Genomic DNA, 18,744 nt, shown 5'->3' with positions numbered 1-18,744 from the left:
AAGTTTATTGTGTATACGTGAAACGTGATATCAAATTTCATGTCTTATTGAAGGGGAAAAATTCACATAAAATGACAACAATAATTCCCTTGACAGAAAGTCAAGGGACTTACGCCAGAAAATACTCTAAAATGTTTGTTACCACACAATGTATGAAATGTTATCAAAAACGTAATTTTTTGTTACCTTTTTTTTGTCATCACGATAACTTGAGTAATTCTTAACCGATTTGGATGATATTTTTTTAATCGACGAGGAATGTGATTCCTGAGGCTAAGTTCGGAGATGGGATCTATGTCGAGATAAGGTTCTGGACACTATTCCAGAAAAACAGAATTTTTCAATGTTGATAATTAGGTTCTCTCCTAAAAATTTTTGTATTTTATTCGGATGTCGAAAATTATTTTCAGCATTTTCATATTCTGTCATCAAAATTTTGCTTATTTGTTTTATAATTGTAAAAAGTATTGGTAAAGTTAGCAGAATTACCAACGTTTGTCAACATGCGACCAGCGCCAGCGCGCCATCTTAAGTATTCACAAGAAGCTGTTACAATTTACATGTAAAAGTATCGGGATTTTTAAATTCGTCACTTTTAATCAACTTTATAAAAAAAAACACATTTTTTTGGCATACTATGTGTAACATACAAAAAGTCCCATGATCGTAGTTAATTTATTTAACACAGATACCAAATGTCATGACATTAGTGAATCTCGTTCCCGGGAACTTCAGAAAGATGTAACTTAGGCTAGAAACCAGATAGAGAGGTCATTTTTTTACCAAAATGCGTGTAATTCATCACAGTTTTAGGGAAAATACTCATTACCACACAAATTCTTGTGGAGCATTCAGGAGATCCTTCCAAAGCCAGGAAATAGAAATCTCTAGAACCTTATAGAAGCATCCTTAAAACAGACAGGATTGGTCTAAAGGATTGGAAATCGTACCACCCTACATTAGTTAAGACTCTCCTCATATTTTTCGTTAGAAAAAGCCTGAAGTGTAGATACCAGATCAACAAAATTCACTTAATATACCAAAGAATTTCTATTTCCTGGCTTTGGAAGGATCTCCTGAATGCTCCACAAGAATTTGTGTGGTAATGAGTATTTTCCCTAAAACTGTGATGAATTACACGCATTTTGGTAAAAAAATGACCTCTCTATCTGGTTTCTAGCCTAAGTTACATCTTTCTGAAGTTCCCGGGAACGAGATTCACTAATGTGATGTCATGTGGAATGTATGGAACGCAAGTACATGGTGTAACAGCACTGCACATTGACGTTTGATTTGTTTTTATCAGAGAGATGATAATATTACGGATGGTCGTCTCTCTGATTTTGTTTGATTCATTGGTATTGTCCGGTACATTTAGATTCAACATTTACTTTTGCTTTTCTGTGTAATAAGAAACAAAATGTCTTCGAGTTTAACTATAATCATCCATGTTGCGCTAGTCAATTTTAACTGTTTTTGCTTTCTTTGTTTTACAATATTGAAAGTGAAATGGCTGCACAACAAAAATTTCTTAGCATCAACGGCCGACTATCTCAGGTCAAAAAATACAAAAATACCTGGAGCCTTATTTAACTACGGATGATATCGAAGGAATTTGGAAGAGATTCGGGTCATATCTTTCCACCCTTTTCCGGATATTATGAATGCGGTAGAAAAGTATTGTAGTGCCGATGCATATTCATACTGTGTATGACACTGTTACTACTACTGCTACTTTCGTACAGTGGAGAGTATGTAAAATCGCTACAAGAAGTTCAGAGCCTAAACAACAGTTTCAGTTCAGATCAATTTTCAAATTGGAAATGATCGACGTGTAGAATAAAGATGCAATATTAATGTCTACTTTCCCCAAACTGCAAACATTTATTTTTCGAGATTATTACTGTGACGAAAGTCTGCTGATTTTTCTTGGAAAATTAAAATTCTCCACCTAGGTATCGAACTTGAATTCAGCGACAATGTAGCTGAATCAGTCGTTAACAGTTTAAAATTTTGAAATAACTTACAATGCTAGCTGCAAGATAATTTGTTAATCCAGTGGGGTATCCCTCGCCTACGCCATTATGTAATAAATCTCTCCTCCAACTACAATTGTGACTTCTGGCTCCAAAATGCTCCGTACATGTGGTCAAGAAACACAGAGTTACGCATGTCGAACATCAACAAATTTGGACGTTTGAAAAATATCAGAAAATGTGAGCTTGGCAAATGGCTTGACTACTACACTTCCTAGCCTTATCTCAAATCTTAATAAAATTCTAAGCTTTAACCGTGGCTCAACGCTTTCCCGTTAAATATATTCTTCGTTTTCCTGTCAGAAGGATGTGCTATGTGACAATAAATACAGACACATCTTCGTAGTATCGTAAGTAATTTGACGGTCATCACGAGTGTAATCGAAAATCATTGAAATAGGAACAAACTGAAACCTGAATTGACCTGAACCAGATCTGGATACATTTTGACGTAACGAAAAACACGATTTTAGAACTCCGCGGCAACGGAAACAATCAAAAAATATGCAAATGAACCAGGTCAATCCTGGTTATTTCAAGGTTAAATTGGAAATATATCAGGTCAGATCAGGCTTTGATTTTCAGGTTCAGATCCACTGACAGAAAACAGAATGGTTGCCTCTCATTTTTAAGTACAATCAGGGACCTTGAAAAGAAATATTTTCCTATTTGATTTTTTACATAAACTACACAGTTTCATCGAACTCTTTCCTACTTTTTTCTAATACTTTGTCTAAATCTTTTGCCGATCCCAATATGCATCCCAATTTGCCGTAAAGATCTTCGCATCATCGATAAAATACAACAGTCCATTGAATTTTTATCATTTTCATTCATGTTTAGATCTCCAATGAATTTAAACATTACCGAATGTTTATCGACCTTTTCGTAAACGTCTTCCAAAAGCACTTTACGCAAACAATGCAGTGCACATGATCAAATTTGGACGATTCAAATACTTGCCTAGCATAAATTTCATGAAAATGGCTCCAAGAAATAAACATTGTCTTTTGTTTTCAATTTGTTGATTTTAATAGCACTTTCCTTATTCGAAGTTCAAGAAAATTATCAATCGAAGCATCCAGTAAAAGATTTGTTGAATCGAATTAATGAAACAATTTCGGAAATATTGAGAGCTCTATGTAGGCAAAAACAAAAAATCTAACAAGACAATGAAAACCGATTGATGTTTGTTGGTTGCGGATGTGTATGCGTACGAGCAATGTATTTTTGGAATGACAAATTTTCAGGATTGAATTATGAATAAAAAGTTGTGACAAATTAGTGGAAAATAATTAATTTAGATAGTTTGCCAACTGCATTATCAAATTAATTTAAGTTTTCTTTAAAAAAAAGCAAGAACCGAATGAGTTATGTACGAAAACAAATCACTCAAACACAAAGTAAAGTTTACGATTTACGGCCAAATTAGGGCTTATTATACTAGGTCCCACCTTTTGGGCGAGTCGGGTCCCTTGACTGATAATTTTTCCAAAATAATTAATCAATTAAAGTGAAAGCAAAATAAAATTATCGAGCCTCATTTTTGTCAATTGAATTTCAATTGTCAAAAACCAGATTAGATCATTTCATTTTGCTTTTACCGTCAATTGAATTTCAATTGTCAAAAACCAGATTAGATCATTTCATTTTGCTTTTACCTTACATTACACCTCGTATTACACACATTTATAATCAAGGTTCTGAAAGAATTTAGTTTTTGTGTGTCACCGCCTTCGTGATCAACTCAGGGTTGTCTTAACCTGGTTCTTTCAGAACCTTGATTATAATTATCTTAATTTATTTTAACTGATTTTTCATCTGGGTGAGAATGGACAATTCCTGAAGTCCAAACCTTTTTGTCACGGTATGGATGTAATAATCTAACACAATTCTCAATTTGATATATTTACTTCTACAAAAATGAAATGTTGTCAATGAATACAAATCGTTCCAAATTCACCACTAGATGCAACTTGACGCAAACGAATTCAATACGTGTGCAACATGACGGAGCTAAAATTCACCTGAAAGTTTGGATACGTGTGTAACTGTGGATTTGCATTACCTTCAGTGTTTATATACTTTGGTACCAAGTACAGTTCTTTTTAGACCCGTACGAAGAACTGGGGTCTTGTAGGTTTACGCATACGTTTGTAACACGTCGAATTGGACTCCCTGAGTAATATGAAACCTATTGTGGTTGTTCAGAGATGCCAAATCAGAGAAAAACATAGATAACGCCGACCCGTACGAAACACCTATTTGTATCAAAAGCCAAAACTTCGAACTTAAAAACAGGTCATAGGTGATTTTTAAAAGCTATGCGTTAAATGATTCAGTGGACCTTCCTGAGTCATATGCAACAAGAATAAATCCTCGAAGAAATTATGTTTTCACGCTAGAAATCACGAAAAAATGGTCTGCAGTAGGGTAGCCAAAATAGTTTTTGTTGTATATCACCGACAATACGTAACGCGTAAATACGTAGAGGTGTTGAGGACGCATATGTCGGCCTTTTAAACATTTCGAAATTTTTCGTGTATGTGGTGCAGTAGCTATTTTAGGGGGAAAAAATTCCAACTTTTAGAGAGTGTTTAAAAAAAACTACAATGATAGACTTGGTCGATATGGGTGTCGTTGGGTAGGTAGTGACCTGTACTATCCATGACATCATACACCTACCGCGGCACGACTTTCGTTGAGCTTCAATTTTGATTGAAGTGTACTATCACAAAAATTCTCCAGAGTTCCCCTTTTCTTCGCGTCTATTTTAATTTTTCTGACGTATGAGACAATTTTAAGTCATAATAATAATAATATTTGAAAAAAACCAACTAATTCAATTTTGTCATATAAAAATTAATACGTCCATCAAGTGTCTCCCAACTTCCCAGTATGGCCAGTGCGGCACTATATCAAGTGTTTACTAGCATATTATAATCATATTTTGTACGTTGACCACTTATCTTACATTTCCACAAAATAATTTTTTGGGTTTTGGTCGTCACCGATAAGGACTCGCTCTCAGAATATACGCTGTGAATCTGATCTTTGACATGCCTGGCCACAATAGGTGTCGGTACACGGGAAAAGTTAAAAAGTGTTTTGTCGGGGTGATTTTACACTAATATAAAATAAGATGTCCTAACATCACTCTTCATCATCAGTCCGAAATTATTTCACATACTTCGTCCCTGAGCGACCCCTAAATCGATTCGGATGGAGTCGGCCCCATAGATACTTTTTATCAGGGGGCAATATAGTGATTTTCTGCCCTGTGCCCCAAACATTTTTCCATACAATTGTGGACACCTCTAATATTATATGCCTTCGGTAATCGCACGCGGTTGTATTTTTTACATTTTTTTACATTCTCCATTTTTTATCCAAATAACAATTACATTTTTTGCAGCTGGTTGGAGAAAACGTTGTAGAAACAATTCTACGATTCTACGATTTTCTAGTGATACCCAATGTCGCAATTTGTTCCATAAATAATTGCAATCTCTTTACATTTCCATTTTATTTCACTTCTGTCATTCATTCAGTCGTACAATTGAAACGCTTTATATTTGTCATAGCTGAAAAATCCTGCCCGCACTTGTCGTCCCCCAAAAAATCTTCCGTTTAAATCCACAACCGCTGAAAATTTTTGTTGTTGTTAAATTTTGTTGCATTTTGTTCTAATTGACCATTGGACATGAAAAGGGCATACCTTTCGTCGCACTTTCAATTCGTTTAAATTCAACGAATATCCGCACCGCCTCTTCTGGTTCCACGTTGGTTAGTTCGTTGATGATAACCGAGACAACTTCACCATATTTAGTATTACACTCGTCTTTAACTTCTGGTTCGAGGTCATTATCCACATCGCCTGGACCAACCATGTTCTGATGTTGAAACGTTTTTGTTGTCAAAATGAGCTACATTCAATAACAACATTCACCTACCCTTAACAGAACCACTTTGCTAGGGTCTTTCATGATTTCCGTAATAGTTGGAAGCTCTTTCATCTGTGGGATTTGTGGTGGAGGGCTTGGCATCGCTGGTGGTAACATTAACTCCTTTTCATGTATAATTCGCCCGCCGCGTTTCGATGTTTTTTCAACTTGGAGTGCAATTGACATTCCTTGCTCTTGTTTTCCCAGTCCTTGACCGTCCTTGAGCGTTCATAGTAAAATATTAGTTGTCACTCTTAGCAGTGCCAGCTTGTAAATTTGTTGACCCACCTTGAATCCATATTTTGCCATGATCTTTGCTGCGACAGAACTACTTCCATAGCCACTCGATACATTATTCGCCGACAGTTTTTCTGAATTCGAAGTGTATGCTGCTGCAGGAAGAATTGGTGTACTATCTTGGAGTGATGGTGGCGGCGCTTTTCGTGAGAAATATTTTCAGTTAGCATCAACGATCCACATAAATACAGAAATTGGAGAATTGTTACCGATAGCTGCTCCACCACTTCGGCTCTGTGATCCAGATGGGGGCGATCTATTACCGTACATACTTTCCTCATCATCATTCGGTCGACCACCGAAGCCGGATGGAAATTTCGTTGGAGGTGAATCGTTCTCGAAGCGGACATTTGTTGATTTGCGACTATTTCGACCTCTTGTCTTTTCGCTTTCTTTGTCCCTTTTCTCCTTGACCAACTTTTCGTATTCGTTTGGCCATATAGGATCATATTCATCGACGACATTCCAATCGTATTCGTTGAACACTTTATTGGACGGAGTTGATATGATTGTATTGCTATGACTCTTCAATGCTGGTTTGAAAATGTCTGCATCGTCTTTCTTGGACTTTAGTGCCATAACCGGTGTCAGCATCTGAAATATTGGGAAATTTAATGAAACACAGCATAAACCTAGGCATACCGGATGGGATTACTGAGGCGCGTTTTTGGGGCGCTCTTTGTACGGGCGGCTTTGCAGTTGCCTTTTTCAACGCTAATTGAGTCTGTAGCATTTGGTAGGATTGTGACCAACCGTCTATTTGCCCGGGGCGTTGTTTGGTATCCAAGTCGTCATATAGATCCATAGCTAAACAACAAATGATTGCAAGTTCTGTGATTGTTTTACTGATGAATATTTGTAAAGAAATTAAATGTCAAAACAGACTGTTATTATGATGAGAGCGACTTTCGGTGATTGGGGTGATTGTCAAACGCTCTTCATAAACAAATTCTCAACAGCCGTGAATCCATCTCCAAATCTCAACAAATGACGACGACGGCTGACTCTCTATAGCTGTCAGTTTGCTTGTTAAAAGTTTTTATGCTCGGAAAGGACAGGGTTGAAGAAAGTGAATAGAAACTATGGCCATCTGTTTTGAGATCGCAGAAAATATTTTGTAAAACACAAAGAATACACGCGTTTAGTGCGGCATCAGCGTATGCCAGAAAACTTGGCGCGAAAAATGGGTCGAATTCGTTATTTCTAATATTTTTGTGTGGGAATTGAAATTCATAGAGAGTGACATCCGTTGTTGAAATTCTTTTTTGAATTTTTAGTGTCATACATAAACAAATCATATGCGCAGCAGTATGAAAGTTCAAAACAAACGCAATTTCTTCCTTTCATTGAAAAAGGCAATCAAGGTAATCTTGACAAGGTTCTGAAAAACACCCAAAAAGGCAGGTGGCATCCAATTTTTTTAAACGCTCTCATCACATTGAAAAGTAAAGTGAAAGAATTTCTTTTTGATATGTTGAAATCGTCATATAGTTTTGTTGTGACACAGAGTTGTGACAGAGTTGCTTTCGTTGTTATTCTTATAGACTGTTATGATCAGAGCGAGAGAACCGAAGACTAGTTAATTATAACTTGCCTTGGGGTACTTGTCAAAATATTGCTTTCTCTTTCAACATGTTACGTTGAGAGCGAGAGGACCGAAGACCAGTCTATTATAAGTTGTCTTGGGGTACTTGTCAAAATATTTCTTTCTCTTTCATCATAACACTCTATTCAATCATAATCAACATATTCTTACCTTGTACTCAAATTTTTTTTTACACAGTGGTAGATGATTTGTTCTCGTTTTTAGCCCGTACGAAGTACTGGGGGCTTATAAGATTAATATGCCGTTTGTAACATGCTGAATTGGAAGCAGACGGTAAGGGCAAAGCATTTGCATTTGTTCATAGATAACGAATCCGCAATAAAACGAGCCATCAGAACAGGCGGAGCGTTTGCTGCGACTGAGCCCCGTACAAACCCGTATATCTATTGCGTACGTGACCCTAGTGCGTCTGTCACCCTACTTTGACCGTAAGCCTATTGCGCCCGTTAATGTAGTTAAAGTAAGATTATTATGTAATGTGTACATCTTAGAAATTGCGCATAGCGCAATTACGAAGCCCCGTACGACGTTCCTTTCAAATAAAACAAAAATTTCAAATAGCCCTAAAATTTTAATTTATTGAGTATAAATACACATAGGGCCTAGTATCGGCCTCAGTCCGAGGATCCAATTTTTTTTTTTCAACTACATTCTATTCGGCCTTTGATTACCTTCCAAATGAAACAAAAAATACGAAAAACGGATGAAATTTGCTCGAGTTATATGTAAAATACACATAGGGCCCTAGTAGCGGCCTTAGTCCGAGGACCCAAATTTAATTTTTTTTTCAACAACATTCTATTCGGCCTTTGATTACCTTCCAAATGAAACAAAAATTACGAAAAACGGATGAAATTTGCTCGAGTTATATGTAAAATACACATAGGGCCCTAGTAGCGGCCTTAGTCCAAGGACCCAATTTTTTTTTTCAACAACATTCTATTCGGTGTTCGATTATCTTTCAAATGAAACAAAAATTACGAAAAACGGATGAAATTTACTCGAGTTGTATGTAAAATACGCATAGGGCCCTAGTAGCGGCCTTAGTCCGAGGACCCAAATTTAATTTTTTTTCAACAACATTCTATTCGGCCTTTGATTACCTTCCAAATGAAACAAAAATTACGAAAAACGGATGAAATTTGCTCGAGTTATATGTAAAATACACATAGGGCCCTAGTAGCGGCCTTAGTCCGAGGACCCAAATTTAATTTTTTTTCAACAACATTCTATTCGGCCTTTGATTACCTTTCAAATGAAACAAAAATTACGAAAAACGGATGAAATTTGCTCGAGTTATATGTAAAATACACATAGGGCCCTAGTAGCGGCCTTAGTCCGAGGACCCAAATTAATTTTTTTTCAACAACATTCTATTCGGCCTTTGATTACCTTCCAAATGAAACAAAAATTTGTAGGCATTTCAGCTTTAAGCTATTTCAATTTGTAGGCATTATTAACCTATTAGCCTCGTGCTGTAGGTGGTAATAGGTTGGTCTTCATCGTTGTTCGTTTAGTTCGTTGCTAAAGCGCAACGTTAAAAAGACCAGAAAGATGCTTTATAGCTATCTGATGTGAATGCGATGTAAAACTTGTAACGTGTATTACCGACTAAACTTACAATGATGTTGACCATTTCACGAGTCTTTACGGACGTTATGACTCTATGGAGAATTTGGATGGTAGGCAGCTACGAAACCACTTGGGCGCTTGTATGGCAGTTAAATAACGAAATCGGAGTTACCTGCAATCGGATATTGTCTTGAGGCTGATTCATTCGGTGTGGTGTTTTCATTTTGTTGACTGAAATTCGTTGAATTTCCTTGGTGTTTCATGGATTCTGGCGTGGTTTTCGTGTTTAAATGTGCGTATGCGAGCCAGGAGATCAATTTGGTGATTCATTGGGAAAGAATTTGGTTGAAATTGTGTGATCGTGAGTACGATGTTGCTGACTTTGTGTTTTGTTTGTTGTTCAAATGTGATGAATTTTCGCTCGTGTTTTTTGCTACATGTTGGGTTTTCAAAGTAGCCATCCATTAGTATCCGAACATTCCATCGAAGATGGCAATTTTTCTATGTAAATTTTCAAAACTTGTTCAATCGAAAATTTACGCTGTCTTGTGAACGAATACGATGGAAGCAACTGATGATGGACAGTTCTATACTGTCCTGTGACCACCATCGTATTCGGAGGTCGAAACAGCTTCTCTTTCATTGATTCAATCACTTAACGTGAACCGTGGGTAAGGGAAGAGCATAAAAGCTCTGTTCGTTCTTGCAATCAAGCTTTGACGATTCGTTGGCTGAAATCCCGAACGAATTTCAGTTGTTTAGTTAAACTTATGAGGCATTTCAGTTATTTAGCTAAATTCGTAGGCATTTCAGCGTTTAGTTATTTGAATTTGCAGGCATCTCAGTTATTTAGCTAAATTCGTAGGCATTTCAGCGTTTAGTTATTTGAATTTGTAGGCATTTCAGTTATTTAGCTAAATTCGTAGGCATTTCAGCGTTTAGTTCTTTGAATTTGCAGGCATTTCAGCTTTAAGCTGCTTCAATTTGTAGGCATTTCAGCTTTAAGCTATTTCAATTTGTAGGCATTATTAACCTATTAGCCTCGTGCTGTAGGTGGTAATAGGTTGGTCTTCATCGTTGTTCGTTTAGTTCGTTGCTAAAGCGCAACGTTAAAAAGACCAGAAAGATGCTTTATAGCTATCTGATGTGAATGAATTACGAAGCCCCGTACGACGTTCCTTTCAAATAAAACAAAAATTTCAAATAGCCCTAAAATTTTAATTTATTGAGTATAAATACACATAGGGCCTAGTATCGGCCTCAGTCCGAGGATCCAATTTTTTTTTTCAACTACATTCTATTCGGCCTTTGATTACCTTCCAAATGAAACAAAAAATACGAAAAACGGATGAAATTTGCTCGAGTTATATGTAAAATACACATAGGGCCCTAGTAGCGGCCTTAGTCCGAGGACCCAAATTTAATTTTTTTTTCAACAACATTCTATTCGGCCTTTGATTACCTTCCAAATGAAACAAAAATTACGAAAAACGGATGAAATTTGCTCGAGTTATATGTAAAATACACATAGGGCCCTAGTAGCGGCCTTAGTCCAAGGACCCAATTTTTTTTTTCAACAACATTCTATTCGGTGTTCGATTATCTTTCAAATGAAACAAAAATTACGAAAAACGGATGAAATTTACTCGAGTTGTATGTAAAATACGCATAGGGCCCTAGTAGCGGCCTTAGTCCGAGGACCCAAATTTAATTTTTTTTCAACAACATTCTATTCGGCCTTTGATTACCTTCCAAATGAAACAAAAATTACGAAAAACGGATGAAATTTGCTCGAGTTATATGTAAAATACACATAGGGCCCTAGTAGCGGCCTTAGTCCGAGGACCCAAATTTAATTTTTTTTCAACAACATTCTATTCGGCCTTTGATTACCTTTCAAATGAAACAAAAATTACGAAAAACGGATGAAATTTGCTCGAGTTATATGTAAAATACACATAGGGCCCTAGTAGCGGCCTTAGTCCGAGGACCCAAATTAATTTTTTTTCAACAACATTCTATTCGGCCTTTGATTACCTTCCAAATGAAACAAAAATTACGAAAAACGGATGAAATTTGCTCGAGTTATATGTAAAATACACATAGGGCCCTAGTAGCGGCCTTAGTCCAAGGACCCAAATTTAATTTTTTTTCAACAACATTCTATTCGGCCTTTGATTACCTTCCAAATGAAACAAAAATTACGAAAAACGGATGAAATTTACTTGAGTTCTATGTAAAATACACATAGGGCCCTAGTAGCTTTTCACTTCTAAGGCCCTAACTCACGGTCCACTCACCCGATTTTAAAAAACTTTTTTTTCCTGGATTGGTATTGACAATACCTATCATTTGCCGTGTCATTTACATTTCCATCGTTTATTTTGCCATAAATATCACCAAAAGACCTTAAATCACTTAGGTGGCCCTAACTCACGAAGGGCCGACCCGAATATGCCCATCTTCGAACTTAGCCTCACTATTTTGACTATCTTTCAGGGAAAAAAAAATTTTTGAAATCGGATTTGATTTACTCAAGATATCGACGTGACGGACAGACGGACAGACGGACAGACGGACAGACGGACAGACGGCCCAAATTTTTATTGCGGATTCGTCATCTATAAACATAGGCAAACACTTTGCCCTTACCGTCTGCTTCGAATTCCATCAATTACACACGGCATCGTAATCCTATAAGCCCCTTCGTACTTCGTACGGGGCTAAAAAGTCCGTCCGTCTGTGACCCCTATAACTTGAGTAAATCACAACCTTTTTTGAATTTTTAGACCCGTACGAAGTACTGGGGTCTTATGCGTTTACGCATACGTCCGTAACACGTCGCATTGGACTCCCTGAGTAAGGGGAAACCTATTGTGGTTGTCTAGAGATGCCAAATCAGTGAAAAAAAAATGTCCGTCTGTCCGTCTGCACGATAACTTGAGTAAAACGCATCCGATTTTGAAAATTCTTTTTTTCCCGTTTGGTAATGTCAAAAGACATTCGAAGATGAGTGATTTTGGATCGACCCCTCCCGAGCTGTGGCCCAATAAATGCTTTACGGTTTTTCGAAGATATCTCCGGACATTCAAACGTTACACTTGTAACTGATACGTCAAATAAAAGGTATTTACAATACTGATCGACAAAAAAAAGTTTATGGAAATCGGATGACCGACTCGTGAGTTAGACCCCTTTGTGTGAAACAGGCACTGGGCGGCAAGCAGTTTTTGCTTGTAGGTCGGCCACATTTCAACATATTTCGTCTGTTTTAGCTTTATTAGATAGGTATTGACTGTACCAATCAGCTTTTGAAATTATGTTCTCCGGCGCGTGAGCTAGGTCTCTTGGAGTGAGCTCTTATCTGGCTACTCGGCCGTACAGTGAACGTGGAGTATTTTGTCAATATCTCGAGTAAATTTTGACCGAATTTCATGATTTTTTTTTTATTTGAAAGGTATTAACGAATGTAAAGCGTCGGTAAAATTTCCGGTCTCCTAACAAAATGGCTGCCGGTGGCCTTATTAGATTTTAATAAAAGTGATATATCTTGGGAAAAATGGTACTTAGAGTGTTTCTGTTAACATGGAAATAATTTGTTATGTGTGTGGGGTGTTTCAGGCATTCCATATATGGACATCTATATATATCTATATTCACCTATATTGAGCTATATACAGGCATATAGAGCTATATAATAGCATATTCATCTGTGAAATGTTTATTTATAGGAAAATATACGTAAATATAGCTGTTTAAATAGGAATTTATGAAAGTTGACTTCGTACGGGGCTGTCTATATTGCCTCCGGCAATTTATTTGTATATGCTAACAAGGCAAAGAAAGATAATGTAAGTGATTTTAAAGGGCGAATAGCTTTTCAGTAGAGAATGAAGTAAAAGAAATGAAGAGTTTCACAGTAAAGGCTGTTGATACGAATAGGTGTTTCGTACGGGTCGGCGTTAGCTATGTTTTTTTTCCCGTTTGGTAATGTCAAAAGAGAGGCTAAGTTCGAAGATGGGCGGTTTTTGATTTTTTCTGCGTAATGAGCGTCGCGTCATTGCACTCACAAACTAAATTCATAAAATCATAATAATTGCACTAAGTTTGTTACTTGATGTTAGTGTCACCTCTTTCCGAAATGATTTATTTCTCACCGCTGTTGTTACTATCTGAAGACAGATGGCTCGAGTTTCATAGAAATTTGTTTTTCTACTACATGTCAGCAGTCAAAGTTGTTGTTTTTGGTTCTTGGTTACAAAACAAACAATTATAGCAGTCAAAGTTCACCGAGGGTAAAAATAAGAAATCCGATTTTTCTCCAAATTTTGCCGTACTTTCGATGTATTTTCGTGCATGACTCAAGTGTTCAAGCTCACCGTGATAAATGATTGGATTTTGAGAAAAAATTTTAGACATTTTTCGAGCAATTCAATCCTAATAATTTCCATGACTTCAAATGTAAACATTTCTCGGTTACTAAAACTGTTTAATTCAATTTTCCATCAGCATTTTCTATGTGACTGTTTTTTTAAAAAATACTTCAAAAACTATCGCTTTTTCTGAAGTTTGTTGCGTTTAGTTTGTACACTATTTTTGCATGAAATCGCACTGTCAAAATGTTTATCTTCGATCAAAGCTGTCAAAGCTTTGATTACAAACGAGTTTGTTGTATATTCATGCAATATTATTCAGTTCAAAGCCGAATTTCAATAGAAACAAGGCATCAGAACAGTCGTAGCGTTTGCTGCGATTTAGCCCCGTACGACCTGTAATCCTATTTCGACCGTAGCCATAATATGTCCGTAGCCATAATACGCCCGGAACCCTAATACGTCTACAACCCTCTAATGCGTCTGTTACCAAAATGCTAGTCAAGTTGGGCATGGTCAAATTTACTGAAAGTGTTCATTTTTAAAATTACGCAATTACGAAAGCCCGTCCGAAGTACCTCTCAAATGAAACCAACAATTTACGACATTATTTTAGAAAACCCAACTTTCCATTCGGTATTCAATTACCTCTCAAATGAAACAAAAAGTAGCAAAATCGGTTGAGATTTACTCGAATTATGTGCAAAAAACACTTAGGGCCGAGTAGCGGCCTCAGTCCAAGGACCTAATTCTAGAAATTTTTCCACAACACCACGGCAGAGTAAAAGTAACCCAGGCAGGAGCGCTTGTTTGACTAGGGACCTGAATAATCTGGTAGCCGTATGTTTTTTGCGAATCAAATTTTTCAACTTATGTCAGTGTTCATTTGAGTTCATTTTCATACAGTGTATTAGGTCCCTCATTTGACGTTTCAATAATGAACCGCTCCTGCCAGGTTTACTTTTACTCTGCCGTGACAACACGCTATTTAGTGTGCAAGTGCATCTCAGATTTTACAAAAAATGGCGGGAGGGGTCGATCCAAAATCACCCATCTTCGAACTTAGCCTGTCTTTTGACATAAGCAAACGGGAAAAAAAAAAGAATTTTCAAAATCGTTTTACTCAAGTTAGAGAACCGACAGACAGACGGACGGACATACTTTTTTTTGCTGATTTGGCATCTATAGACAACCACAATAGGTTTCCCCTTACTCAGGGAGTTCAATTCGACGTGTTACAAACGTATGCGTAAACCTATAAGACCCCAGTACTTCGTACGGGTCTAAAAATCCATTTACGCCCTAATTTGATCGCACTACAGTACATAAACGAAGTTTTCATAAATTGCTCAGTTTTCTCAGAGCTGGTTAAACTGCTACAACCAAATTCATTTTCTGTTGAAAGCTAACACATTTGTGGTCGTTATTCTAGTGGAAAGATATCATCAAAGGTAAACTAAAATCCAGTATTTAAAAAACGCAAGAATGTATGTTTTTCTTTGTTCTAACAAAATAAAATATCAAATTTTGGGCAACACCTCACCTCTCGCTTTACTTGTCTCTACTGATTGAATTGTTATTAAATTGTCTCTACAAATTAGAAGATTTATTCGACAGACCATCGCATCTCATACTTAAGTTGTAGCCATATTAAAGTATACCTAACACGTGAATGTGTCAATTATAATAAACCATTTCTTTTAGATAAGAAAATTGATGTGATGCTCACAATATTAAGGAAATCAATACCATTTATGGCGTATAACTTTGATTGTTGTGTTACAAGTATAGTAATGTTGATATTTTCCGCACACTGCACTAGACCCAAGTTTTCCATACGAGCGGAGGGTAGTGAATCAGGTCAATCAGTGATTAGTATAGTAAATACAGGGTCAAACAACATTTTTCCTCTTTTCATTTTAAATGGTCACATGTTATTTTAATTTAAATCATTCTTCTTTTATTATTTGTTACAACATACGTTTGCAGACATAAACATCACAGCATATTATGCACAATTTATTTTCAATATTTTAATTTTTCGATATTTACCTTAAATAATAATTATAATATTCGCCGTGTGACCTCATGCAATTCTGTTTCATGTGATGCACATTTACATAAATATTTTATTGAAAAAAGTTATGTACAATTCACATTAGTACGGTGGAGTCATACTAACTCAAATAGAAATTTTGCTGCAGCTTTCTGCAATAAAAACTTTTTATTCATTGGAAACAAAAAAAAAACTTTTTCTTGTTGGTGTTTTGAGCAATATGAATTTATGCTGCATTCTCCTTAATGCCCAAAGCTTCTGCATGTTTCCTAGCTTTCAGTCGTAAATCTGCAATGCTGGAATTTTTATTGTGAGCTGCTGCGAGTGCTGCCAGGTTCAGTGGATACTGTGGTATGGAAAAAATTCCAACTCCACAATTACTATTCGAAATTGCTGCTGCGTACTAAAATGAGAAAAAAAAATTGTTTCGATAAAGTTGTAACATTTCTTCCTGATGGGTTACTACTAGCTGTAAGCTGCTTAACGTTACACTTCATGAAAATGTTCATTCAAAATAGGAGACCTGGAATTTGGTGCCATGGCGATGTTGACGATAATATAATATCAGATCGAAAATGGACATCACATTTTCAGGGTTTTCGCAAATATCTTTGGAAGTGTGCAGTTATTAAAGCAGAACATGAAAGGTCCCCACGTTATCAATTTTGAAAAAAAAAGTTTATGAAAATTAAATGGGCCGTACCTAGAGCTCTCGGAGTGAGCTGAGTTCTTCAATCCTTCATACTTCGTCTTAGAATGTCATTTTTGCATTTCACCAACGCACTTCAAGCATGAGCAATACTCTAAATAGAGTACTAAAACAGGACAGCGTATCAAACGAATTTTGGAACTGTAAAAGAATTTGGAAACGTTTTTCTTACAAAATCGTAATCAATTTGACAGCTGTCATTCTCAGCTCTTTTGCTTGAATTGCGTTGATTTACATCGAGTAATTGTTAACTAATTTTTATTCTATAAATTTCAAACATAGACAACGCTGACTGACACTGACCCAGTTGAGTTATGAGATTTGTGTTACTTGCAAACAGTCCAAGGAGTCACTCGCATGTGACTTGTGTATCATAATGCTTGTATTTTCTGTTTGTTGAATCACTGGAGGGTTTCCATGAAATTGCAGTATTAAGGCGAATTCATATACCGAAAGAGTTATTTTGCATTATTGTTTCGTAGAGACGAAGTTACAAATATAGATCATTTTCATTATACGGTATTCCGCAACTTAACCCCACTTAATTTTTCGTCAAGTAATCCTTAACCTCAATTAATTGACGTTAACTGCGTTAAATTTACTGGTATATATATGAAAATCGTTCGATCAAACCATTCAATATGTTTCGACATGTCTGACATCTGGGATCGTGTCTAACGTTTACAAGGTCATGAAATAAATTAATATCTAATCCTAAAACAGCTGTCACAAAATATACATTTGTCGTACCACATGCACGTAACAATCATAAGAATTTCATGTAATTGTTACCTGATGAGCAGCTGAAATTAAAGCAGGATCAAATGCTGAGAATGATGCTGACGAGAAATGCTGTGACGACGATGACGATGATGTTGTGCCAACAGTTGTGCCACGCATCGACGGTAAATTGACGTAAGGTGCTACACGGCATGGCTCTAATGGTGTTGAAACTGGTGGACTATGGTTGGAGAGAAGAATACCTGTGACATAAATAAAGTGACACGATAAATCCATATGATCAACAAGAAGAATGAACATGTCAGGTATTGTAGAATGTAGAGTCCCGTATTGTCCCGTCGACCAAGTTTATATTTAAGCAATAAAAAAGTCGCGCATAGATTTGATATGAAGAGGGTTGAAACTGAAACTGAAATTGTTAACTAATGGCTCCCTTGGGGAATTAAAACATTATTTGATTGTTTTTAAACAGAGTTTATCCATGTCCTGAACCATGGATGTGAGCAAATCTTGTTTTGTTGCAAAGGAAAAGTATACAAAAATTATTTTATATTTATGCTCCTGTTATTGAATTAAATTTGAGATTTTTTTTTGTTTTATTACTTCGTAAAAGGGAAATGGGGTGGAATTTATGTGATATTTTTTTCTCCAGAACGTCTTACACGTCTCTTTCCTTGTTTATCGTGTAATATAATTAAATTTTAAATGTTTTACGGGCACCTCTGCACACTATGCTATATGTACATTTTGTACATGTATATCATCATCCAACGTATCGCCATAGGAATATATTATGAGAGGGAATTTTTCTGTTTTTATTTCTAGAAAATTACTCATAAATTAAGTGCTTGAGGTGCAATTTGTCAAAGAACAGAGAAAATTACGGTAAAGGGGTATTAAATATTGTTTTTTAGTTAATAATCCAGAGTCAAAAATGATAGCCTACGCATTAGCCGGAAAAAAATACGAACGTCTTCTTGTGACTCTACCGGACCAGAAAAATACAGTGATAGCTGAATATTCGATGCTCGAGCAGACCAAAAAATCTGGCTACTACGCATTTACAGTAAAATAGACATAAAAATGTCGCAATAGTCTTTTTTTTTTATTTTTGCGTCGAAACACTGCAGAGTAAAATAAACCAGGCAAGAGCGGTTCATTTTTGAAACGTCTGATGAGGGACCTAACACATTGTATGAAAATGAACTCAAATAAACAGTGACATAAAGTGAAAAATTTTATTCGCAAAACACAAAGGCTACCAGTTATAACAGGTCCCTAATCAAAACAAGCGCTACTGCCTGGTTTATTTTACTCTGCCGTGAATAAACTGAACAGTAACAGTAACTGTGAGTAACCATATTAAGTATACGTGCATTTATTTTGAAAATATGCGCGCAGATTGAGACG

At 36.3% G+C, this 18,744-nt stretch overlaps 2 protein-coding genes and 1 long non-coding RNA gene across 3 annotated transcripts in view; 1 reads left to right on the top strand and 2 right to left on the bottom strand.

Moving 5' to 3' along the window:
• Positions 1 to 4,321: 4,321 nt before the first annotated feature.
• LOC119071466 lies at positions 4,322 to 17,408 on the top strand. The gene is made up of 3 exons (XR_005086661.1): positions 4,322 to 4,515; positions 16,913 to 16,918; positions 17,397 to 17,408. It is a non-coding gene; the product is annotated as an uncharacterized LOC119071466 (long non-coding RNA).
• On the bottom strand, positions 5,544 to 7,203 carry LOC119071462 (splicing factor 45). The gene is made up of 6 exons (XM_037176319.1): positions 6,933 to 7,203; positions 6,487 to 6,871; positions 6,269 to 6,417; positions 5,990 to 6,199; positions 5,755 to 5,929; positions 5,544 to 5,681 (listed from the first exon to the last, which is right to left on the bottom strand). Exons 1-6 carry the CDS (start codon positions 7,080 to 7,082, stop codon positions 5,584 to 5,586), a joined length of 1,167 nt encoding a protein of 388 aa, XP_037032214.1. The 5' UTR covers positions 7,083 to 7,203; the 3' UTR covers positions 5,544 to 5,583.
• Positions 15,741 to 18,744, bottom strand: part of LOC119071461 (retinal homeobox protein Rx-B-like) — a 44,734-nt gene continuing 41,730 nt past the window's right edge. The window contains exons 7-8 of the mRNA XM_037176318.1: positions 17,386 to 17,576; positions 15,741 to 16,287 (exon numbers count right to left, since the gene is read on the bottom strand). Coding sequence (XP_037032213.1) covers positions 16,111 to 16,287; positions 17,386 to 17,576 — 368 coding nt within the window. The 3' untranslated portion in view covers positions 15,741 to 16,110. The remainder of the gene's footprint in view (positions 16,288 to 17,385; positions 17,577 to 18,744) is intronic.

Source organism: Bradysia coprophila (assembly GCF_014529535.1).
Source record: "Bradysia coprophila strain Holo2 chromosome IV unlocalized genomic scaffold, BU_Bcop_v1 contig_5, whole genome shotgun sequence".
Taxonomy (NCBI): Eukaryota; Metazoa; Arthropoda; class Insecta; order Diptera; family Sciaridae; genus Bradysia; species Bradysia coprophila.
Note: the sequence above shows the minus strand (reverse complement) of the source record. Positions and strands in the feature narration are given on the sequence as shown.

Bases quoted from the DNA above. Each gene is read 5' to 3' on its own strand.
- LOC119071462 (XM_037176319.1), bottom strand. From the start codon at position 7,082: ATGGATCTATATGACGACTTGGATACCAAACAACGCCCCGGGCAAATA. The intron at 6,418-6,486 runs GTAACAATTCTC...TCTCACGAAAAG, and splicing joins AAGTGGTGGAGCAGCTATCG to CGCCGCCACCATCACTCCAA. The intron at 6,200-6,268 runs GTGGGTCAACAA...TGAACGCTCAAG, and splicing joins TGGCAAAATATGGATTCAAG to GACGGTCAAGGACTGGGAAA.